This window comes from Salmo salar, chromosome ssa21, assembly GCF_905237065.1.
Source record: "Salmo salar chromosome ssa21, Ssal_v3.1, whole genome shotgun sequence".
NCBI lineage: Eukaryota > Metazoa > Chordata > Actinopteri > Salmoniformes > Salmonidae > Salmo > Salmo salar.
In genome coordinates, this window is record NC_059462.1 from 4,215,258 (window position 1) to 4,239,696 (window position 24,439).

Genomic DNA, 24,439 nt, shown 5'->3' on the forward strand with positions numbered 1-24,439 from the left:
TCACAGCACCAAACTAACTGACTGGGTTTGAAATCAGGCCTACTTCACAACAACAACACTTTCTGTGGCAAATATAAGCAAAAGGATCTGTGCAGCCCATTTAGTGAAAGTGCAACATAGGTGGTTTGGTGATTCATGCATGTGATGGGAAACCTTGCCTGAGACCTGAAGACATGTGTTTGTTTGACTGATGGGGTTCTAACCCAGGTCTCCTGTGCGCCAGCAAATGCAAATGAACCACCTGTGTTACACTTCACCCCCCTTTCACCTCCTCCTTGAAGAGAACAATCCAAGTCACATGACCAATGCCTAGGCTTTAGCTCAGCAGGCTAACACAATCTTAACCCAGTCAGTCACGTTACCTTTATATTAACTACCCTTGCTGGAGACTTGAAACTAACACGTCTAACACAGTGGAGGAAGGCAAGGACCATCCTCCTCAGTGAATTTCATCAAAATAAAAATTGTCAAACATTAAAAACATTATCCTTTTTAGGTAAAACTATACAAAATGTTTTTACGTCACCAAATAATTGATTAAAACACACAGTTTTTCAATGAAGGTCTACAGTAGCCTCAACATCACTCTCTGGGGTAGCACCATGCTGTAGGTAGAGGACAACTCGTTTCCTTCCACCTCTGGGTACATTGACTTCAATAATTCTCACCCCCTTCCATAGATTTACACAGTAATTAAGATGACTTCAGGAGGATGTCCTCCAACCTATCAGAGCTCTTGAAGAACAAGTTGACATGTTGTCCACCTAATCAAAGGATCAGAGAATAAATCTATTACTGAAAGCATAAGCTACAGCTAGCTAGCACTGCAGTGCATAAATTGTGGTGAGTAGTTGACTCAAAGAGAAAGACAATATTTGAACAACTTAATTTCTTTAAAAAATAAGGAGAAGCAAGAGAGATAGTGAGAGAGAGAGCATGCAGCATTTCGTTGTATTTGTTGCACTTTCACTTAGCTAACGAATGCAGCTGGCTAGTTTATCCTACTTAAACACTCGGCTCAAACAGAGAAGGGTACTATGTTAGCTAGCTGGCTAAGGCTATTCAACACTAGAACTCTTCCACGTCAAGGTAAGCTTTTGGTTTTATTAATCTATTGCCACCGGGGGCCCGCCGGTGTAACTGCTAAACTGCTTTCTGTACACTGTACTACATGATTGTATCGGGTTTACTAACGCTTTAGTTCTAGTAGCTATGTTGACTATGACATTAGCTAATATAGTGACAATGATGTAGGCTGTGTGTAGTGGTTAGCAGTTATGTATGAAGGTTTGGCTTGGAAAGGTTTTTTCACCTGGTCACAGACAGCTGTTGTATTGTGCACTGAAGTCCACAAGCGAAGGGAAAAGATGAGAAGAGGAGAGATGTGAGCAGGAATTATACAATGAGAAAAGTGATTAGGCTGTTTGTATGTGGATGCTATGAAAGTGAACTGTTTGTGTGCGGGTGATCAGGGGTGTATTCATTCTGTCAATTCTGTTGAAAAGCATTTCTTAAACGGAAGCAAACGGAAAGGAAACAGGAATACACATACCTGAATTTGTCTAATAGAAACTCTCAATTGCAACTGTTTGGATTAATGATTACACCCTAGATCAGCTACATACAGGCAAGAGTCTGCAAGGCGGTATTGAATGTGTCAATCTGCCACCATTACTCCAATTTGTCTCTCGACCTGTGTAGCTACATTGTAAACTTTAATTCATAGTCTAGGTTGTAGCAACCTCATGATGGGTATAGGGAAAATGTTTATGTATCATGTAGTAGCCTAACCTATCGATGTTACATTGAGCTGGGGGAATGGAATATGAATGACAATCATCCAATATATTGTAATAGAAATAAGGCCGTGCTCATACATTTTTTTCAGAATTGTCCCTAATCTTAAACGTCACCAACCGCCACTGGACACAAACTAACACGTCAAACTAACACGTCTTCACGTCTCAGGCAAGGTTGCTAATCACATAAGCATGTATCAACAGACTACGCTCTTTTGATGAGTAACCTTGCTGGATCTTGAAGACTTAGTGTAGCAGTTGGGGATCGGTGAAACTTACTCCTCAGCCCTTTTTAATAGCACGATGGGTTAGAATGTTCAGGAGGGTGTTCACATGTGTTTTTTAGGCAGAAGTCCTGAGTTCAAGCTTCCGTATGAGCTGAATCAGAGGGTACCTGCTAAGCAGCCAGCATGGCATCCTATACAATGGTGCCACTGGATTCAACCACTGGGGTCGCTGTGGAGTGAGTTTAGGTGGTGAATACAGCAGATCGGGATCTGTGAAACGTACTCCTCAGCCAGAAGTATAGCCCTTGCCTTCTTCAATTGTGCCTTTTTCAATAACACGGTGGGTTGGAACACTTCAGGGGGGTGGTTACATGCATTTGTGAGGCAGCGGTTCAAGGTTCGCATCTCGTTATTAGTTGAATCAGGGGAAAGAGGTACTTGTCAAGTAAGTAGCATGTTGTCCTTCACATGAACTTCCTGAACTTATCCCTATAGGCTTTAGCTAAGTGGCTAACACAGCCTTGTGATATCCAGGAGATCTGGTTCAAACCAAAACGGTTCAAATGCTAGAGACAAATTCATAGGAAGAAAAATATAACATGCCACATTGGCTTCAGAATCCGCCAGAAGCTTCTGTTTACCACAGAGAGCATTTGATTCTATCTGTTCTGATCTACCTTTCCTGGCTGGAAAAGTACCAGGATGTTGTCTCTGGTTTTGAAACTGAATTTGAAAACTGAATGCATCTGAGAAGTTGAATATAAAAAACTTCGATAAACTTGAAATTATAGTTTGTAAACTTGATTCAAGACAATGAATGCAATATCTACCATACTGAAACTGAATTTACTGTATAAATACTGTATAAATATTGCATTCCAATATTCAATTGAATTGAAATTTATTTTTAAAACTGAATGCAATATTCATTAAAATCAGTTTCAAATTATGAAATAGAAGTTACATTTATGAACGCAATGATTCAATTTGTGCATTACAAATTCAAAAATATAAAATTCCATATCTTAATACAAAGGAAAAATTATAGAATTGAAATACAATTTCTGTTGGCACTGAAATCACACTTTAAACCTTCACTGTCGTAAATTAAATGTGAATGGTTAAAACCTGTTGGGGACCCCTTCCCGCTCTGATCCCGCTAACGGGATTTATTGACAAGATACCATGGCGGGAAATTCAAAACTGCAAGAATCTAATAATTTCAATTTCTCAAACAATCAACTATTTTTCACCATTTGAAAGATAAACATCTCCTAAATACAACCACATTGTCCGATTTCAAAGAGGCTTTACGGCGAAAGCATAAAGTTAGGTTATGTTAGGAGAGTACATTGAAAATAGCTGTGTGTAATGTTTTGTCAATTCAAAGACAGGCGTCACCAAAAGCAGAAAACCAGCTAGAATTATGCACTAACCTTTGACAATCTTCATCAGATGACACTCCTAGGACATTATGTTAGGCAATACATGCATTTTTTGTTCCATCACGTTCATATTTATATCCAAAAACAGCATTTTACAGTGGTGGTGAAATTCAGATTTTTTTCCCCCTCAAATTATTCCGGTGAATCAGCGTTACAATTTACAAAATTACAATTTACAAAATTACTATTCGAAAACATTGGTAAATTATAATATTGTCATTCAAAGAATTATAGATTAACATCTCGTAAATGCTACCGCATTGCCAGATTTCAAAATAACTTTACTGGGAAATCACACTTTGCAATAAACGGGGTGCTATGCTGAGAACAATAGGCTAGGCTATACAGGTTAGCACCATCTTGGAACCATCTAATATCAATAATACTATTGTAAATATTCCCTTACCTTTGATTATCTTCATCAGAAGGCACTTCCAGGCATCCCAGATCCACAACAAATGTTGTTTCTTTCGACAAAGTTCATAATTTATGTCCAAATAACTCCAAGTTGTTCCATGTTGTTAGTGCATTCAGTAGGCTCCTCAAAATGTAGGGCGGGGGGGAAAAGTCACGACGAAAAGTAAAAAAAAAATCTATTTACGTTCGTTCAAACATGTCAAACGTTGTTTAGCATCAATCTTTAGGGCCTTGAGAACGTGAAACGGATAAATATTTCAACAGCACCTCTCCTGTGTCTTGATAAACGTTTGAAATACAAAGTGTCATCTCACATGAACGCGCATGTGCGCGCAATAATGAAGTGACGACATCCCAGGGACGTCAACTTCCCTTCCTTGTCATCCGGTCTCTGTTGATCATAGACGCTTCAAACAACTTTATAAAGATCGTTGACATCTAGTGGAAGCCGTAGGAAGTGCAAAATGAATCCTTTGTCACTGTGTGTTCTATTAGCAATGACGCGAAAATAGTACAGCCACAAAATGTTCATTTCCTGCTTGTATTTTTCTCAGGTTTTTGCCTGCCATATGAGATTTGTTATACTTACAGACACCATTCAAACAGTTTTAGAAAATTCAGAGTGTTTTCTATCCAAATCTGTTAATAATATGCATATCCTAGCTTCTTTTTTTTCTTCAAAATTCTCAATACTGCCCCCTAGCCCCAACAGGTTTTAAGCTCAAACCTCCACTGTAAGTGGGATATTGATTTTTGACTATTTGCATAAGAATACAGACATACAATATCCAACCACAGCAGGAAAAACATTTTAAGGTTGGATCATAAACTTCGATGTGGTAAATATTTGAGAGAAAACGGTAAATGTATTGAAACCAAACTTAAAATGCTACACAAACAAGCATTTCCTTGAATTGTTATTATTTTGATGGTGGAGGCTAAAGAAATAATGTACTTCTAACCTCCAATGATCTGTCCGTGTTATGATGCAGAGGGACTAAGGCAGCATTAAAATGCACTGCTATAATGTGGGTGTCAACCCAACACTAATACACAACAAGAACCCATTAAAGTGGAGAAAGGCTACAGAAGACTTTGTTACAGAATACAATTCTACCTTCCTTTCAAAGAGCCATGATTCCTTTGTTGCTTTGTAGAGATGTCTACTTACGGTTAACTTTTAACAATGTTTTGGTAAAGAGAGATTAGACAACCACCAAAACTTTCAGGTTCAACCTTTTCTCGGGAGAATTGGGAAAAGGTAAGAAAACAAATCAGTGCTGTTCAATCTTTGAAAAGGATGAGCTACATTTAGAACAGAAAAAATGCACTTGTATTCCCTGACCCGATTCAATGTGTCCTGATTCTTGCTGTGAAAACTGTAAATTCTAAAATATGGAGTCATATGGTCGAGAATGGTTATTTCTCTCATATGGGGTGTCTATCTGTTTTTTGGTGGATGTGAGGGTATATGGACCTGGCAGAGAGAGTGAAGCAGTATGCCAGTGTTCACACCTTTACCCTCCCCTCACACGCTCACTCTTGGTATTTTATTAGGATCCCAATTAGCTGTTATAGGGGCATAATATAGGGACATTTCAAATGTCATATTATGTATATATACAGTGTTGCAACATTTACATTTACATTTAAGTCATTTAGCAGACGCTCTTATCCAGAGCGACTTACAAATTGGTGCATTCACCTTATGATATCCAGTGGAACAACCACTTTACAATAGTGCATCTAAATCTTTTAAGGGGGGGGGTTAGAAGGATTACTTTATCCTATCCTAGGTATTCCTTAAAGAGGTGGGGTTTCAGGTGTCTCCGGAAGGTGGTGATTGACTCCGCTGTCCTGGCATCGTGAGAGAGCTTGTTCCACCATTGGGGTGCCAGAGCAGCAAACAGTTTTGACTGTAACGATGTGCTAATAGTGAAACTACAAAAGGGAAAATAAATAAACATAAATATGGGTTGTATTTACAATGGTTTTTGTTCTTCACTGGTTGCTCTTTTATTGTGTGTGTGTGTGTGTGTGTGTGTGTGTAAGAGAGAGTGTGTGAGATGGTGTGTGAGGGGAGGGAGACTGTGTGAACACTGACATACTGCTCTACTCTTTGCCAGGCCCATACAACAATACACACCCACCTACCCACCCAAAAACACGCACACACACACACACACTCTCTCCCGCTCTCAGTATGACTCATGTGTATGTCTGTCATCTCCTGTAGGCTGTGTCTGGCTCTGCGCTGACAGCTGGCCAAATGTCTGGAAGAGCTGTGTGTGTGAACACTTGGAGTCTGTTTGAACACTGCCATACCGCTCCACTCTCTCTGCCAGGCTATACACCCATACACACACACCCACACTCAAAAACACACAGGCCTATATAGTGCACTTGATTCACTCAGTTTTGTCACACAACACAATGCCACAGATGTCTCAAGTTTTGAGGGCGGGTACAATTGGCATGCTGACAGCATGAATGTCTACCAGAGCTGTTGCCAGATAATTGAATGCTCATTTCTCTATCATAAGCCACCTACGTTGTTTTAGAGAATTTGGCAGTACATCCAACCGGCCTCACAACCACATATCACGTGTAACTACGCCAGCCCAGGACCTCCACATCAGGCTTCTTCACCTGAAGGATCGTCTGAGACCAGCCACACAGAGAGCTGATGAAACTGAGTATTTCTGTCTATAATAAAGCCCTTTTGTTGGGAAAAAGTAATTCTGATTGGCTGGGCCTGGCTCCCCAGTGTGCCCCTGCCCAGTCACGTGAAATCCTTAGATTAGGGCCTAATGAATTTATTTCAATTGACTGATTTCCTTATATGAACTGTAACTCTGTAATATCGTTGAAATTGGTGCATGTAGTGTTTATATTTTTGTTCAGTATAAATATGATATACATATACATTGACTGGAAATAAACATTGACAGCCTATATTAATTTGTTTCGGCCTGCGAATCGTAATGCTCCTATAGGTCATTTTCCCAGACAGGCTATGTGCATACATTTGGAATTAAATTGTAAAAGAGGAACGTGACAGAGGAATGATATTGCCCAATGAAGGTAGGACAAACCAATAAATAGGCTTACAACAATGCACTCCAATTCTGTAATTTTGTGTAAAACCAGTTATCAGGGTTGCGAACTGAAATCAGATTGATGGCAAGATCCGAGAGTAAGCTGGTCCACAGTGGTCAGCAAACCAACAACCTTCAGGCCTACAGCCCTGTGCGCTATCATAATCAGAATGCTGACACATAATGCCTCGAGGTGAAAAACAGTTAGCCAAATTACAAATCTAAGGCTCTGGTCTGTCCTAGGAGCGAGATCAAACTGTAGGCATGTTCCCTGCTATCTACTTTATGTTTTTATCATTATTCTGGTAGAGAGAGGGTCACTTGTTTTTTTCCCAAGCGTTTAGGGAGTGTCGTGTGAAAAAATATTTTGCTTAAAACTAAAACCGCTGGGCCTCGATGGACCTCCTTCAAGCTAATGAGTAGTCATTCTGACTGCAACGTTCTAACAGTGTAATTCATATATGCTACCGCAGAAATAATCATTTGGTTGTGTTTATGTTATGATTTGCATTTTATTTCAAATAACACAATATGATTTTCATTAGTTTTTGTTACTGTAGCCTATATGAGTGCCTTGGCACAAAAGCTATAATGGTATTATAATGAATTTAAGTGTCGATATGACAGCAGTCAAATAGTAAATTATTGTCATCTTGTGCTTATATTGTGTGCATCATCACGCAATGGAATCAGTTGGATTTCATTTAGCTGTTTTCATAACTTTCACTTGCGTGACTCACTTAGACATAACTTTGTTTGGTTGTAGTGCAAATTAGTCTCCGGTTTTCTCTTAATTGTGTTCCCTTTATTGAGTCCCCATTGTCTTGTAATTCTTCTTTGTGGAGTACAACGGCTGTGCAGGTGCCTTATTTTGCACGGAGGGAGCCATCTCCCATCTCACATTGTTCATAGACTTGTTTTCTTTGCAATAAACTTGTTCCCAAAGACAGTGAGGTGTATAACTTGTCCATGGTGACATTTCTCCCCTTGCACACCCTCGTTGTCTAGCCTACTCCAAGTAGGCCAGAGTACATTTTACATTTTTACATTTTAGTCATTTAGCAGACGCTCTTATCCAGAGCGACTTACGGTAGTGAATGCATACACTTCATACATTTTTTGTACTGGACCCCCGTGGGAATCGAACCCACAACCCTGGCGTTGCACACACCATGCTGGCGTTGCAAACATCATGCTCTACCAACAGAGAGCATGGACTGATATAGGGTACATACCATTTTAAGATTATGATTAGAATGGATGAATACAATAGTATGGCCCTCTCTGTTCTTACTTCACAATTGGTGATGACATAATTATGCATCGTTCGCTTCCCCTCGCTCATCAACTCACCCATTCTCCCCCATAATACTTTACTTCATTTATTTAATCTGTTATATGTGTGAAATTAGATTCGGTATAGTTTAGGTTCAGTTTCAAGGCAATTATCTGGATGATTATCAGCTGGGCTCTGCACTTTCAACTGTCGGAAGAAGGAGCAAAGCAGGCCCTACTGTTGGGAGAAGGAGGGGCAATGGGTGAAAACCATTCCAAAAAATGTCATGCCCTCCTACAGGTCCTGACAGAACTCCAGTTCTGTTTGTGATATTAAGATTCTAACACCTACAGCGTGTTATATAGACGTATTTAGTAAAAGTCAAGGACGGAGGGGGAATGACGTAAAAAAAAAGACTGCTTTAGCGGATCAAGTGTTAAGGGAGGGTCATGCATTTTAATTTCAGAAAGGGACTATTTTCTCCATGCACCACATATTATAAATAAAATACAGTCCCTTTCCCAAAGCAATGTTAAAAGTTAACAAAAGTAGAAATCTCTACAAAGCAGCAAATGAATTCTGTTTTTTTGAAAGTGTGTGTGTATACGTATGTGTGTTTGCATGCGTGCGTGTATGCGTGTGTGTATTATGCCATTCCTGCCTCTTCCATCCTCTAACCATCGCTCCATATGATGTCTGACATGCCGCCCTAAACCTGTTCATTTGCATAACTAATCATCATTATATTTGAGTCATGAAAATAGTATGGATGAGAGAAAGGCCATTTTCACATTAAATATGCATTTTCAAACACTGGGCATATGCACTGAACCCCAGAGGGTAGGACAGTGCATTTGCTGAATTAAATCTGATTGCGATGCCCTTATTTCAATATGCCAGGAGAGAAAGGGAAATGGAAAATGTCCTCTCTCCTCGTCATGATATTGTTCAGGCAGCTGGGATACCAATGAATAGTGGGCGGATGAACCAGTTACATTGAGACTGGAGGAGCAGATTTAATCAAACCTGCCATAGCAATGTTTCTGCCCTGGCTTTGTTTGCTCAACCCAGTGAGCAAGTCTTACTCTGAACAACCGGAAGTCACCTAACTGTGATGTTATTTGATAATTTGACAAAAGTGTTATGGCTTTATAAATAAATACTCTAATGTGGCTCTGATTGAAGTGTGTCTGTGTGTGTGTGTGTAACAGTACCTGTGTGGTAGCAGTAGAGGTGGTGCTGCTTCGGGACCCCCACATCTGCTGGAACTGAACTCTGATCTCAGCAAACGTTTCAATGATGACCGCAATGAAAACATTCTGAGAGAGAGAAAGATAGACGGAGACAGAGAGAGAGGGAGGGGGGAGGGGAGAGGTGGAAAGAAATGAGGAGATACACAGGGGGATAAAGGGAGAGAGATAAATAGAAAGAGAAAAGGTGAAGGAGACAGTGAGAGAGAAAGAGTGATATAGAGACAGCGAGCAAACAATGAAGAGGGGAAGAGATGAGAGAGAAGATCATAACGAACGAAAACAAGATTGTTTCTTCAGGTCTCTGAGCTGGTCTTGCTCTTAGTCATTAGTCCAATTAGAAAGTACACTGATATTCTCACTAAAGAGGAGCAATAGGTGACATCTAACTAGGCAGGTAGAGTAGCTCTACTTTACCTGTCTCATAGAATTAGACAGAATCTTAATGTATCACTATGACCTGTTTCTCCTTGACAGTTCACTTGTCTAATAACTACATCTCCATCTAACTCTTGAGGGAATGGAAGTGAGCAAACGACACAGGTGTGAATGTATTTGTCTAGACTGGAGGAATCTACTGTACCACACACCTGACTAAATTGATCAAATTCAGAAAGATACAGTGAGGTCAAAAAGTATTTTGACAGTGACATATTTTTGTTGTTTTGGCTCTGTACTTTGGATCTGAAATGATACAATGACTATGAGGTGAAAGTTACAGAGACATAAATATCATACCCCCCAGAAAATGCTAACCTCCCCTGTTATTGGTAATGGTGAGAGGTTAGCATGTCTTGGTGGTATGATATAAAATGCTAACCTCCCCTGTTATTGGTACTGGTGAGAGGTTAGCATGTCTTGGGGGTATGATATAAAATGCTAACCTCCCCTGTTATTGGTAATGGTGATAGGTTAGAATGTCTTGGGGGTATGATATAAAATGCTAACCTCCCCTGTTATTGTAATGGTCAGAGGTTAGATTGTCTTGGGGGTATGATATAAAATGCTAACCTCCCCTGTTATTGTAATGGTGAGAGGTTAGAATGTCTTGGGGGTATGATATAAAATGCTAACCTCCCCTGTTATTGTAATGGTGAGAGGTTAGAATGTCTTGGGGGTATGATATAAAATGTTAACCTCCCCTGTTATTGGTAATGGTGAGAGGTTAGAATGTCTTGGGGGTATGATATAAAATGCTAACCTCCCCTGTTATTGTAATGGTGAGAGGTTAGAATGTCTTGGGGGTATGATATTTGTGCCTCACTAATCATTATTCACGATGCATTCATGATTATCCGTAGCATGTAGAAGTATTTAGACAAATATGATATTCTTATTTACAATAAAAGTGAATCCAAAATGAAAAAATACATTATTTACCATTCATTTCTATTGGGCACAAAATAATCTGAAACACAAACAAAACATTGACAAGATTGTAGTCACAAACTTGATGTAGTCATTGTGTGTTAGGAATAGGGGACCTTTAATACACATAAGAGAATTTGTCCAAATACTTTTGGTTCCTTAAAATGGGGGGAATATGTACAAAAGTGCTCTGATTTTTAAACTGTTCACCCGATATGGATGAAAATACCCTCAAATGACTTTAACCTCAGAGACATTGCATCATTTTAAATCCAAAGTGCTGGAGCGCAGAGCCAAAACAACCAAAAATGTGTCACTGTCCAAATACTTTGACCTGTACATGCAATTTACCAGACACTTCTATACAAAGTGTCTAATAACAGTGAGTGCATATGTTTTTGTAGGTGGTCCAGCGGGAAATGGAACCCATGACCTTGGCGTTGCTAACGCCATGCTCTTACCAACTGTTCCAAACAGGACCACACAGGAGAAGAGTCTCCTCACACAAGATACGAGTGACACTTTTATCTGGCCTGCTACGGTCCATTCTCTTTTACCAGACAAACGGTATACTTCCATGGGATGATAGGGAGTATAACTGTATCTGCCCAGTCAAAAGGGACTGGATCGTAGCAAGCCAGGTAAATCTGTCTCTTGTACCTTGACAAGCCAGGCGAGGAAAAAGATGAGCGTGATGAAGTAGAAGTAGGAGCGCCAGCGAGGGAAACTGTCGATGGCTCTGTACATAAGGAACACCCAGCCCTCCTGAGAGGCTGCCTCGTACACGGTGAAGATACTGGTACCTGGAGAGAGGTAGAGAGTGAGATCAAATAAGTTCATTAAATTTGTAGTTGTAAAATTGCTTGCCAATTCTGAAGAAAGATTCAGTCTCTTATGACCCTTTCAGTTGTTTTGGCAATAAGAGTAATTCTGTAATGCATAATAAAGTATTTTTCTATTAAAATGTATTTAATTGAGAGGGGAGAGGGAGCGAGAAAGAAAGAGTGAGAGAAAAAGAGCGAGAGAGTGGAGATAGGCTCAGAGACGAGAGAGTGAGAGAGAAATAAAGTTAGGTGGTCCCATGTTGAGCTACATGTATACTACACGCACATGTTTAAATCAACTATTTGAGTTATACAAAGGCCTTTGTGTAACCAATTAGAAAGTCTCCTTCAGATCCTCCTTTTCACCCCAAACACAATACCTTGAGAGTCCCTTGTCATTTGTATGAAAGAGATTACTTGGAGCTTACAAGGAGCCATAAAACAGTCATCCCTTTTGAGGATGATACTTATACATGACTTCCTAGCATTCCTAATAGAGAAGCTTGAAGGTTGTTTTTTAACTGTATAATTACATAGGGACATACAATTTAAACCGACAGATACATTCCACCATCCAACCTTATCTTACACTCATTTCCAGCGCTTAGTTGTAGTAAATCAGAGCATTTCACAGTAGATACTGTGGCCTTGTTTAATGAACATTACGCAATCACTGAATTAGATTTTGGGCATATTCCTTTACATTGGTCTGTTTATGTTGACATGTAAGCATGTACAGTAATAATGAAAACTGTATATTGACAGTGTCACTTTCTGGTCTATAGTTTCCTTCTGATTTAATGGAATGGCCAATGGGCCGTACATTTTTCAAATGTTTCTATGAAACCTCCTTGCATTCCTTGTCTCAGGTGGCTTACTGTGGGGTGCTGCCACTGTACCGGGAAATAAGTCACCATGTCACTCACACACACCAACAAAAAAATTACATTATGTCACTACAGTTAAGGAGGGTAGCTTCAGCTTCAGTTAAAACTGTCATCTCAAACGTTCTTGATGCAGTCAAGACAAGGACTTGGAGGTAGAAGGCCAGAGGATCTCTGCACACTGGGAGTGATCACACACACACACACAAACATAAATACACACACTCTCTCTCTGTATTTGTTGTCTATCATTTGTACTCGTGTTGCTGTTAAATGTGAAATACATTGTTTGCTAACGCCAAACTCCACACCTAATTCCCATGGGAATTAAATTCACAAAGTCAAAAGTGTGTGTGGTCTCTTTGGTTCCTTGTCAACATCTTCTGGGCTGGTAAAATTGTTTCTCAAACACAGTAATGAAAGCATTGGGAGTAATAACCGGTGTCTAAAAACTTGGTCATGTTCATTGGGCACCAATTAAAGAAAACAGACCAAAACAGGGAGGGAATAGTCCAATAAGAAACTTTCATTTACATTTTCAGTGAATCAAAACATCCCCACTGCACAAAGACTTTATCACTTGTTACCATGGACACGTGACTCATGAGCCACTAGTGTTTTTGTAATGAACACACACATACACATTTTTTTGTGCACAAATAGAAGTTCATCAAATTGTTTTAGTTTTAGTGAAAAACAGCAAAAGCATTTGATGGAAGATAATGCAACCTAAAAAAAAAAAAAGTTAAATCAAGAGTGAGTGGGCTGACTCAGCTGGGGGGGTTTCAAAGTGTATGTTTAGAAGATTATGCTGGAGGAAAACAGCTCATAATTATCTCCATGCATCGGTGTCAGACAGATACAGTGCATTTGTGAAGTATTCAGACCCCTGCCCTTTCTCCACATTTAGTTACGTTACAGCCTTATTCTAAAATGCATAAAATAAAAAAATTGCCTCAATCTACACACAATATCCCATAATGACAAAGCCAAAACAGGTTTTTAGAATTTTTTGAACATTTACTAAAAATAAAAAACAGAAATATCTTATTTACAAAAGTATTCAAACCCTTTGCTATGAGACTTGAAATTGAGCTCAGGTGCATCCTGTTTCCATTGATCATCTTTGAGATGTTTCTACAACTTGATTGGAGTCCACCTGTGGTAAATTCAATTGATTGGGGACATGATTTGGAATGGCACACACATGTCCCACAGTTGACAGTGCATTTCAGAGCAAAAACTAAGCCATGATGTTGAAAGAATTGTCCGAAGAGCACCGGGACAGGATTGTGTCGAGGGACAGATCTGGGGAAGGGTAACAAAGCATTTCTGTGGCCTCCATCATTCTTAAATGGATGAAGTTTGGAACCACCAAGACTCTTCCTAGAGCTGGCCGACCGGCCAAACTGAACAGTCGGGGAGAAGTTCCTTGGTCAGGGAGGTGACCAAGAACTCGATGGTCACTCTGATAGAGCTCCAGAGTTCCTCTGTGGAGATGGGCGAACCTTCCAGGACAGCCATTTCTGCCGCACTCCACCAATCATGTCTTTATGGTAGAGTGGCCAGACGGAAGCCACACCTCAGTAAAAGGCACATGATGGCCCACTTGGATTTTGCCAAAAGGCACCTAAAGACTCTCAGACCATGAGAAACAAGATTCTCTGGTCTGATAAAACCAAAATTGAACTCAATGGCCTGAATTCCAAGCGTCACGTCTGGAGGAAACATGGCACCATCCCTACTGTGAAGCATGGTGGTGGCAGCATCATGCTGTGGGGATGTTTTTCAGTGGCAGGGACTGTGAGACTAGTTAGGATCGAGGGAAAGATGAACGGAACACCCTTGATGAAAACCTACTCCAGAGAGCTCAGGACCTCAGACTGGGCGAAGGCTCACTTTCCAACAGGACAACGACCCTAAGCACACAGCCAAGCCAAGGCAGGGCAGGGGTGGCTTCGGGACAAGTCTCTGAATGTCCTTGAGTAGTGCAGCCAGAGCCCGGACTAGAACCCAATCGAACATCTCTTTAGAGATCTGAAAATAGCTGGGCAGCGACACTCCCCATCCAACCTGACAGAGCTTGAGAGGATCTACAGAGAAGAATGAGAGAAACTCCCCAAATACAGGTGTGCCAAGCTTGTAGAGTCATACCCAAGAAGACTCGAGGCTGTAATTGCTGCCAAAGGTGCTTCAACAAAGTACTGAGTAAAGGGTCTGAATACTTATGTAAATGTCATATTTCAGTTGTTATAGTTTTAATACATTTGCACAAATTTCAAAAAACGTGTTTTTGCTTTGTCATTATGGGATATTGTGTGTAGATTGATGAGGAGTAAAACACAATTTAATCAATTTTAGAATAAGGCTGTAACTTAACAAAATGTGGAAAAAGTCAAAAGGTCTGAATACTTTCTGAATGCACTGTATGTAGGCTATGTAAGTGCCATAATAACAAGGCTATGCAACACACATGTCTTCAATGCATGGCTATGCAACATGATTGAATAACATGGTATCATTTTATAAACTATAAACAAGTCAGTAATACATAAACAGAAAGAGAGAAAGAGAGGGGAAGAGAGGGAAAGAGAGGGGAATCGCTTCAACTACCCAAAGAGCAGTGTGTTTGTGGTCACTACAATGCGTGAAGTAAACACACTGGTAGACAGGGATGCACTTCTTCCTCCAAAAAATACTACTAATCAAGAGAGGGATTGAGAGAGGGAGAAATAGAGAGAGGGAAAGAGAGAGCGAGAAAGACTGAGGATAGAGAGAGAAAAAGAGAGAACAGATAGAGAAGTAAAGAATTCAGGCCTTCCCTGCATGCCCAGTCTGTCAAGGTCTGTTAAGCTCTCTCTCTCTCTGTACCCATCTCTCCATCCCTATCTCTCTTTCTATCCTTCAGCTATTTAGAGATTAGAGCCACTGCTCAGAGTATCCGACACTGGATTTGGGCTCCGCTCAGGTGATAAGAATGAATCACGCCGCTAAGATGGCCAGAACCCCAGACCAAGGCACATGTAGAAGCATTTTTTTTATTTTGTAGCTTTTTCTGCTTCTGAGAAAATAACCCAGGAAAGACCAGCTACAATCCACTACAGTACTGTCCATAGAAATGCTAAGAAATAGAATCCCTATTCTATTTACATGGTACCGACCCACCTTTTTGGGAAACACCATGATAATCCTCAACATTTTTGGTCTGATTAATTTATGCAGGGATGTAAACCAACAAAGGTGTTCCAGCAGAGGTGTAATCTGTATATTAGGTTGATGAAGCCGCTGTAGCACAGCTCTAACACACAGATACCAGCCTTGGCATCTTCTAATCTAAATTGGTAGTTGTACAAATATAACTCAAAGCTGGTTATTCACACAGCAGTTACTAAGCTGAACGTACAAAGCTAAAAATGCTGTGTGCGTGCATGCATGTGCGTGTAGGGGTACACCCATGTGCATGTGTGTGTATGTACCGAGCTCGTTGAAGCCGCTGTAGCCCAGCTCCTGTCTGCTGAGCCCCAGTTCTTCCAAGTCCACACACTTAAAGCCCAAAGGACACAGGTAGCCCTCCCCGTCTGGCGAACAGTGGGTGTCGGGGATGGCCAGGCTGTTCCATGTCACAGTACTGACAAACACAGAAACACAAACACATTAAATACATATTTCATTTTAGAGCTTACTTATGTTTGCCAAGTGCATTGTTCATTGAAACTAATCTTGAGAAAGACATTGGAACTGAAACATCAACATTTAACAATCTCAACTATATACTGAACAAAAATATAAATGCAACATGCAACAATTTCAAAGATGTTACTGAGTTACAGTTCATAAAAACAAAATCAGTCATTTGAAATAAATTCATTAGGCCCTAATCTATGGATTTCACATGACTGGGCAAGGGTGCAGCCGTGGGTAGGCCTGGGAGGGCACAGGCCCACCCACTTGGGAGCCAGGACCACCCACTGGGGGAGCCAGGTCCAGCCAATCAGAATTAGTTTTTCCCCACAAAAGAGCTTAATATAAATAAATGTAAACATAAATACTCCTCAGCACCCCCCACCCCCTCCTCAGACGATCCCGCAGGTGAAGAAGCCGGATGCGGAGGACCTGGGATGGCGTGGTTATGAGGCCGGTTGGATGTACTGCCAAATTCTCTAAAATGGCGTAGGAGGCAGCTTATGGTAGATAAATGAACACACAATTCTCTGGCAACAGCTCTGTTGAACATTCCTGCAGTCAGCATGCCAATTGCCCTGCTCCCTCAAAATGTGAGACATCTGTGGCATTGTGTTGTGTGACAAAACTGCACATTTTAGAGTGGCCTTTTACTATCCCCAGCACAAGGTGTACCTGTGTAATGATCATGTAGTTTAATAAGCTTCTTGATATGTCACACCTGTCAGGTAGATGGATTATCTTCACCAAGGAAAAATGCTCACTAACCGGGATGTAAGAAAATGTGGGCACAAAATGTATGCTAAATAATATTTTTTGGTGCATACAGTGTGGACAATTTCTGGGACCTTTTATTTCAGCTTATGAAACATGGGCCCAACATTATATTTTGTTCAGTATAAAGCCCCCTTATTGTTTTTCCTATAATTAATGAAAGACAGAAAAATAATTTACATATACAAAAATTACTGATAAGACTGAAAATACTTTCAATACAGACTTTTCTGAAATGTGCACAGACAAAAACAGGAGAGAATACAATGAGATAAAAAGGCAGATTGGTGAGAGCTCAAGCACTGGAGAAAGCAACTGTTTGTCATATCAAATGTTTTAAGTGAAATTTTAGCTTGTCTGAGGCCGTTTTGCCTGTTTGATTGCCTTACTGAGGGAATAACTACACTATTTGTATAAAACCATATTCCCAGTCACCATGCCATGGTTAAATGTGGGGGTTTGTGCTTTCAGTTTTGCGCGAATGCTGCCATCTACAGTGCCTTGCAAAAGTATTCATTCCCCTTGGCATTTTTCCTATTTTGTTGCATTACAACCTGTAATTTGAATTTATTTTTATTTGGATTTCATGTAATGTGTAAAAAAAAAAAAAAAAATAACAATGGACATACACAAAATAGTCCAAATTGGTGAAGTGAAAAAAAAATACTTGTTTCAATAAATTGAAAAAAATTAACAGAAAAGTAGTGCGTGCATATGTATTCACCCCCTTTGCTATGAAGCTCCCAAATAAGATCTGGTGCAACCAATTACCTTCAGAAGTCACATAATTAGTTAAATAAAGTCCACCTGTGTGCAATCTAGTGTCAGATGATTTGTCACATGATCTCAGTATATATACACTTGTTCTGAAAGGCCCCAGAGTCTGCAACACCACTAAGCAATGGGCACCACCAAGCAAGCAGCACCATGAAGACCAAGGAGCTCTCCAAACAGGTCAGGGACAAAGTTGTGGAGAAGTACAGATCAGGGTTGGGTTATAAAAAAATATCAGAAACTTTGAACATCCCACGGAGCACCATCAAATCCATTATTAAAAAATGGAAAGAATATAGCACCACAACAAACCTGCCAAGTGAGGTCCACACACCAAAACTCACAGACCAGGCAACAAATCAGAAAGGCAACAACAGCTCCACAGCGGAGATTGGAGTACACTCCACAGAGCTGGCCAGAAAAAAAGCCATTGCTAAAGAAAAAAATAAGCAAACACTTTTGGTGTTCGCCAAAAGGCATGTGGGAGACTCCCCAAACATATGGAAGAAGGTACTCTGGTCAGATGAAAGTAAAATTGAGCTTTTTGGCCATCAAGGAAAACATAGGTCTGGCGCAAACCCAACACCTCTCATCACCCCGAGGACACCATCCCCACAGTGAAGGATGGTGGTGGCAGCATTATGCTGTGGGGATGTTTTTCATCGGTAGGGACTGGGAAACTGGTCAGAATTTAAGGAATGATGGATGCCGTCCCTGGGAGGGTGCGTCACTTGAGTGGGTTGAGTCACTGACGTGGTCTTCCTGTCTGGGTTGGCGCCCCCCCTTGGGTTGTGCTGTGGCGGAGATCTTTGTGGGCTATACTCGGCCTTGTCTCAGGATGGTAAGTTGGTGGTTGAAGATATCCCTCTCGTGGTGTGGGGGCTGTGCTTTGGCAAAGTGGGTGGGGTTATATCCTGCCTGTTTGGCCCTGTCCAGAGGTATCATCGGATGGGGCCACAGTGTCTCCTGACCCCTCCTGTCTCAGCCTCCAGTATTTATGTTGCAGTAGCTTACGTGTCAGGGGGCTAGGGTCAGTCTGTTACATCCGGAGTATTTCTCCTGTCTTATTCGGTGTCCTGTGTGAATTTAAGTATGCTCTCTCTAATTCTCTCTTTCTTTCTCCCTCTCGGAGGACCTGAGCCCTAGGACCATGCCTCAGGACTACCTGACATGATGACTCCTTGCTGTCCCCAGTCCACCTGACCGTGCTGCTGCTCCAGTTTCAACTGTTCTGTCTCGAGACATTTATAAGGTATAGTATTTAAAGGGTCAATCTGTGATTGCGTCATACATTTTTTACTTTAGGCTATAGGATTCGTAGCTCTTTGACTTTGTGAGATTTATTTACCAGCTATGAAACAAAAGGCATAAATACTTTGAAAACAACTACTGCAGCAATAATATATCTATAAATGTGATCATACTTGACTGTTTTATTCACAAATGTAAGTGCAATGCTCGCACTATGCAGCCCTGACCACCTGCCAATTTGGCTGGTGAAATAGGCATCTTACTCGCCAATGCCAAAATCGTCCCACATTTGGCACGTGGCGGGTGTTAATTTTAGGCCTTGTTTGCAAACAATATAATTTTAAACAAACACTCTTCAGCCATCTGAATATTGTTAAATATTGTCATTTTGTATCCATAGCTCTATCGATTCATTTTGAGAGTGATTACGTTTCTCAAGCCCCCAATTCTTCAACTTTATACCAAAACAGTGGCGGGATATCGGCTTTGTTGTTGATAGAACTGCTGATTGACCCTTTAAGAACCAATGGGTATACATCAAGATTAGGAACATTGAACAGATTCCCAGATGGCAGATTGCATGTGTGTCTTACATGAAAAAACACGTGTACATTACTAAGTACATTAATGGGGTAAACCTACTCTAAGAGTATGTATTAGGCTGTTTGAGATTGGGTTGAATCGTAATCAACCCATCCAATGTGAGTACATCTGTTGTTGAAGTACAGTAAATTAATTAAAGCTACAGTACTCCAGCAGTAGTCAAGCTTCTTATGCGGAAAATCCATGTTAGTGAATAGGTCAAATTGGCTTTGAATTTCCTGTCTTTTCGCCTTCAGACAAAAGCTAATATTTCACTTAAAACTGTTTTTTGTAATCATTTCCAGGGGGTGTATTTTCTAGGTCTGATAATAACAAGTCCTGCCACCAAACATTATTACTCTGTATTATAACTATTTGAAATGGCATAAAACAACATGGCTATCAATGGCAGCCTAAAGTGGTCGTTTTTCAAAATGGTACAGATTTTTAACAGCAGAAAATTCAACCAGAGAGCACCCTTAGATCGTGGGAAAAGCCTGCCCTTGACCGTTGAACTTGAATCATTCCCATGGTGAACGGCTAAGCCCGCTACAGTATGAAACCACACACTATTGCAGAGACTTTGATTTTATCGGCCGCAATTGATATGGTGAAAACAATGTGTGGGGAGGCAGAGGCACAGAAACTCACATCAATACCTTTGTCAGTTAACACTGTGAAACTAAGAATTGATGCTATAGCTAGAAAATCAAGAGGAAACTGACTGAACAACTCAAACTCCCCACCTCATGCTCTCCAAATAGACATTAGCTGTGAGGGCCAAGATGCATTGACATTTGTTCGCTACATGTCGGGGATGCTATTCACGAGGACATATTGTTCTGTCTCACGATTCCTGAGCAAGAAACTGCACATGGGAGGTTCAGTGTGCTGTGTGGCTATATTTACGAAAAACAGATTCCATGGGATCGAATGGTGGGCTTTTGCACAGATTGTGCTCCATATATCACGGGACGGTGGGCAGGCCTCTGCACTCCAGGTTATGAATGTGTCTCCCTCTGCCATATGGATGTATTGTATGATACACTGAGCTACACTGAGCTATAATGGATACACCGAGAACAACTGGCAGCAAAAGTGCTGAGTGTGGAGATATGCAGCAGGTAATTTTGATTGTAAACTACATTGTGCACACCAGTTCACAAAACTATGTGGACTTACGGGATAAGAGCCTGACAATTATTTATTTTTAAATCACACAGAGCCTTGATGGTTATCAAGGGGGAGTGTTGGAAAGATTTTTCAAATTGAGAGAGGAACTGTTTTCATTTGCAATGGATGTAAAAAAAAAACGGACTATATTGACTTTCTGTGTAACAGACATATTTGGAAAACTGAACGCAAGCATGCAGGGGAAATACAAAAACATTCTACAGATGAGTGACCGAATCAGCTAAATCAATTTGACTGTGATCCTGGCTCAGTTGACATGCCGGTAAGTGAAATCTAACAGCTGATCGAGCTGTCACGTGACCGAATGCTGAAGACAACTCATTCATGGGTCACTATGGATGAGTTTTGGTTCCTGACTCAAAGGGAATACTGTGCCGTCTCCCTCCGAGCATTTAAACTCATGGTACGCTGATTCAGTGCTCTCATTTGCATTGAAAACAAATTTAGATCCAGGTTGGATCAGACAGGAAAGATGAGGTGTGCACTGATGACCACGCCCCCTGACTTTGAGATGCTCCAATGCGACATGCATCAAGCACACCCATCTCATTAGTGAGATAATATTAATTAAGTCAGACTAATTTGCAATTGACTGTCATAGCCCTACATTAAAAGTATATGATGGTGAGTTGAGAATACAATCAGAAATACTGTTACAATGTTTTGCAATTGACTGCCATAACCCCAATTAAAACAGTAAACATTGGCTGTTAATTACATAATTTATTGGGTTCGCAATAATATTCAGATATTATATATTTGTTTTAATTTAACCTTTAACTAGGCAAGTCAGTTAAGAACAAATTCTTATTTACAATTACGGCGTACACCGGCCAAACTCGGAAGACACTGGGCCAATTGTGCCCCGCCCTATGGGACTCCCAATCACGGACGGTTGTGATACAGTCTGGATTCGAACCAGGTTGTCTGTAGTGACGCCTTTGGCACTGAGATGCAGTGTCTTAGACCACTGCGCCACTTGGAAGCTCCGATATCAAAATGGGGTCGTGGGCAAAAAAACTCTGTGAACCGCTGCACTAGACCAATTGTAAAAAGGTCTTACAATTACATAACGAATTTATGAACTAAATAATTATTTACAAATGTATAGATTTGCATTTGCATTGCACTGTACCTAACTTCCCCATGATGGATTTTCTGCAAATCTTTTATAAACCAGTTAAATTGCCCTCTCTCCGGAACTAAAGGGCCATTCTTTACAAAATGTGGTACAGTATACAGCATCTATGGACAAGGAAGTCAATCTTCAATGGTCTGTCACTTGCAGGAGTGTAGCTCGAACAAGATGGTCACTCTGAACCAATCAATGTTTATAGGGTTGTGGCCTGTCAAATAAATGCTTATAAATTGTAAACTAATTGGTGTATCACCACATAATTTGGTATGTAGATGCAGGTCTATTTCAGGTGTCAACCCCTACAGCCTTACCAATATCCACCACATGATTATGTTGTTATATGCATATGCCTGTCTCTTGGCCTGTTTCACTCGGGGTTAAGAAAATTATCACACTTGGTCAGTGGTATAAGAAAAGGTACTAAAGGTAGAATATGGTTCTGATTGTCAGAGGAGGAGGAGCAACCGTGTCCCCCAGGTTTCCCTGAACCCAATGAGGGCCAGGAAAATGTGTGGTTAATAATACAAATATGTCAAACCAATTCCTAAAATGAACCCAAAATTCTGCCTGAAAAATCTGAGGATGAACTTGGTATAGCTTCGTTGTCAGAGACAAGTTGCAAGGGTGCGTGATTTCTTTCAGCGACCGACAACAATATACATAAAACATTTTTTGGGTTATTGTGATCAGAAACACAATTGGGTTTCTCGAAAATGCCATAGGACATCTAGCTGGAGGCTGATCTTAACCAGGTCCGACATGTCAGTGCTAACCATAGAAAAGTGCCAGCATGAATTCGTGGTTGGTCTCAACCAAGTCCGCATTGCAGTTTCTTACGAAGGCGCAGTGACGGCCAATACAACACAGATTGGAACACTGCTCATCCAATCAGCATCCAGGATCCAAAACAACCCATTTTATAATTATAAATATTTTGTACATTGACAATTGACCGCAAGGACCCCAAACAGATAGTATTTCACAAAAACATAATAATTTCTAACCTTGATTACATTGGGATACGATCACATATGCCTTTACATTATTTTATGTCCAACAATGAAGATTCAAATATTATTATTTTACTAGTTGGGGAACCCTGATACACAGTTAAGTTAGTTCAGACAGTACGACCAGGAGAGGTAGGTGGGGCCAAATGTAATATTAGAGCCATTACAATAGATATGTGGCAGAAAATGTGGGACAGCAAGCCCAAGGGCCGGCATTCATATGCCTTCCAAAGAAAGGTCGGTGGACCAAGATTCTAAGGTCAGATTAGGGATGAAGAGGCGGTGTTTGCTCGGTTGGGCCTAGGACATTGAACTCATCGTTACATCTGGTTGGCAAGCATGTGAATGGTTTGTGTACGGAGTATATGGTTGATGAAACAGTGAAGCATGTGTTGATGTAAGTACCGGTATGTGGAAGAGAGAGAAAGATTGATGTGTTGGGTTGTTGAAGTTTGACGGGGATGGGGAACTTGGATGGGATTTGGGGATGGGTAAGGGTATGTTAAAAGTTAGTATGGCTCTTTTTTTATTTTCTTAGTAGTACAGGATTAGGTTGGAGATTGTTTTTCTTAATATGTTTGTTTCTTTATTCATTTAGTCTGTAAGCTGTGATTGACTACACACTCCAGTACAGTAGGTGGCGGCATGCAGACTGCCATAACGCCATAGAAGAAGAAAACGGGGAGTGTTTTTTGCATAGGCAAGTGAATACCATACTATAACGTTAGGACATCGTCGTAAGAGATTGTATTATTGTACCAGCGTTGAATGTCCAAACTGAAATAGCTAGGTAAGAATTATCTAAGGTAAAAAGTTGTTGCATTGTTTGTTGAAACTGTCACTGGGCAGTTAGCATTAGCTAGCTAGCTAGGTTAGTTAAAATAGACCAAATGAGGTTCGTTAGCTAATAGACTTTGGTTGCCTTGTTCTACATATCATTCTATGTATCGCTCTGCTTGTGTCTAGCTAAGAACGTTATACTTTGAACACAGGTTAGCTAGCTAGCAAACTACTTCAGAAGATATATATTTCATTATCTTATGAAATAAAAAAAAGAAAAGTCCCTTTTTCAGGACCCTGTCTTTCAAAGATAATTCGTAAAAGTCCAAATAACTTCAATCTTCATTGTAAAGGGTTTAAACACTGTTTCCCACGCTTGTTCAGTGAACCATAAACAATTAATGAACATGCACCTGTGGAACGGTAGTTAAGACACTAACAGCTTACAGACTGTAGGCAATTAAGGTCACAGCTATCAAAACTTAGGGTATTAAAGAGGCCTTTCTACTGACTCTGAAAAAAACAAAAAGACAGATGCCCAGGGTCCCTGCTCATCTGCATGAACGTGCCTTAGGCATGCTGCAAGAGGCATGAGGACTGCACATGTGGCCAGGGCAATAAATTGCAATGTCCGTAGTGTGAGACCCCTAAGACAGCACTACAGGGA

At 40.5% G+C, this 24,439-nt stretch overlaps 1 protein-coding gene across 3 annotated transcripts in view; it reads right to left on the minus strand.

Moving 5' to 3' along the window:
• nalcn (sodium leak channel, non-selective) overlaps positions 1 to 24,439 on the minus strand; it is a 357,726-nt gene that overhangs the window by 250,839 nt on the left and 82,448 nt on the right. For all 3 annotated transcript variants that reach the window (XM_014163790.2, XM_014163789.2, XM_014163792.2), the window contains 3 exons: positions 16,065 to 16,216; positions 11,541 to 11,683; positions 9,477 to 9,581 (listed from right to left, as the gene is read on the minus strand). In XM_014163790.2, coding sequence (XP_014019265.1) covers positions 9,477 to 9,581; positions 11,541 to 11,683; positions 16,065 to 16,216 — 400 coding nt within the window. The remainder of the gene's footprint in view (positions 1 to 9,476; positions 9,582 to 11,540; positions 11,684 to 16,064; positions 16,217 to 24,439) is intronic.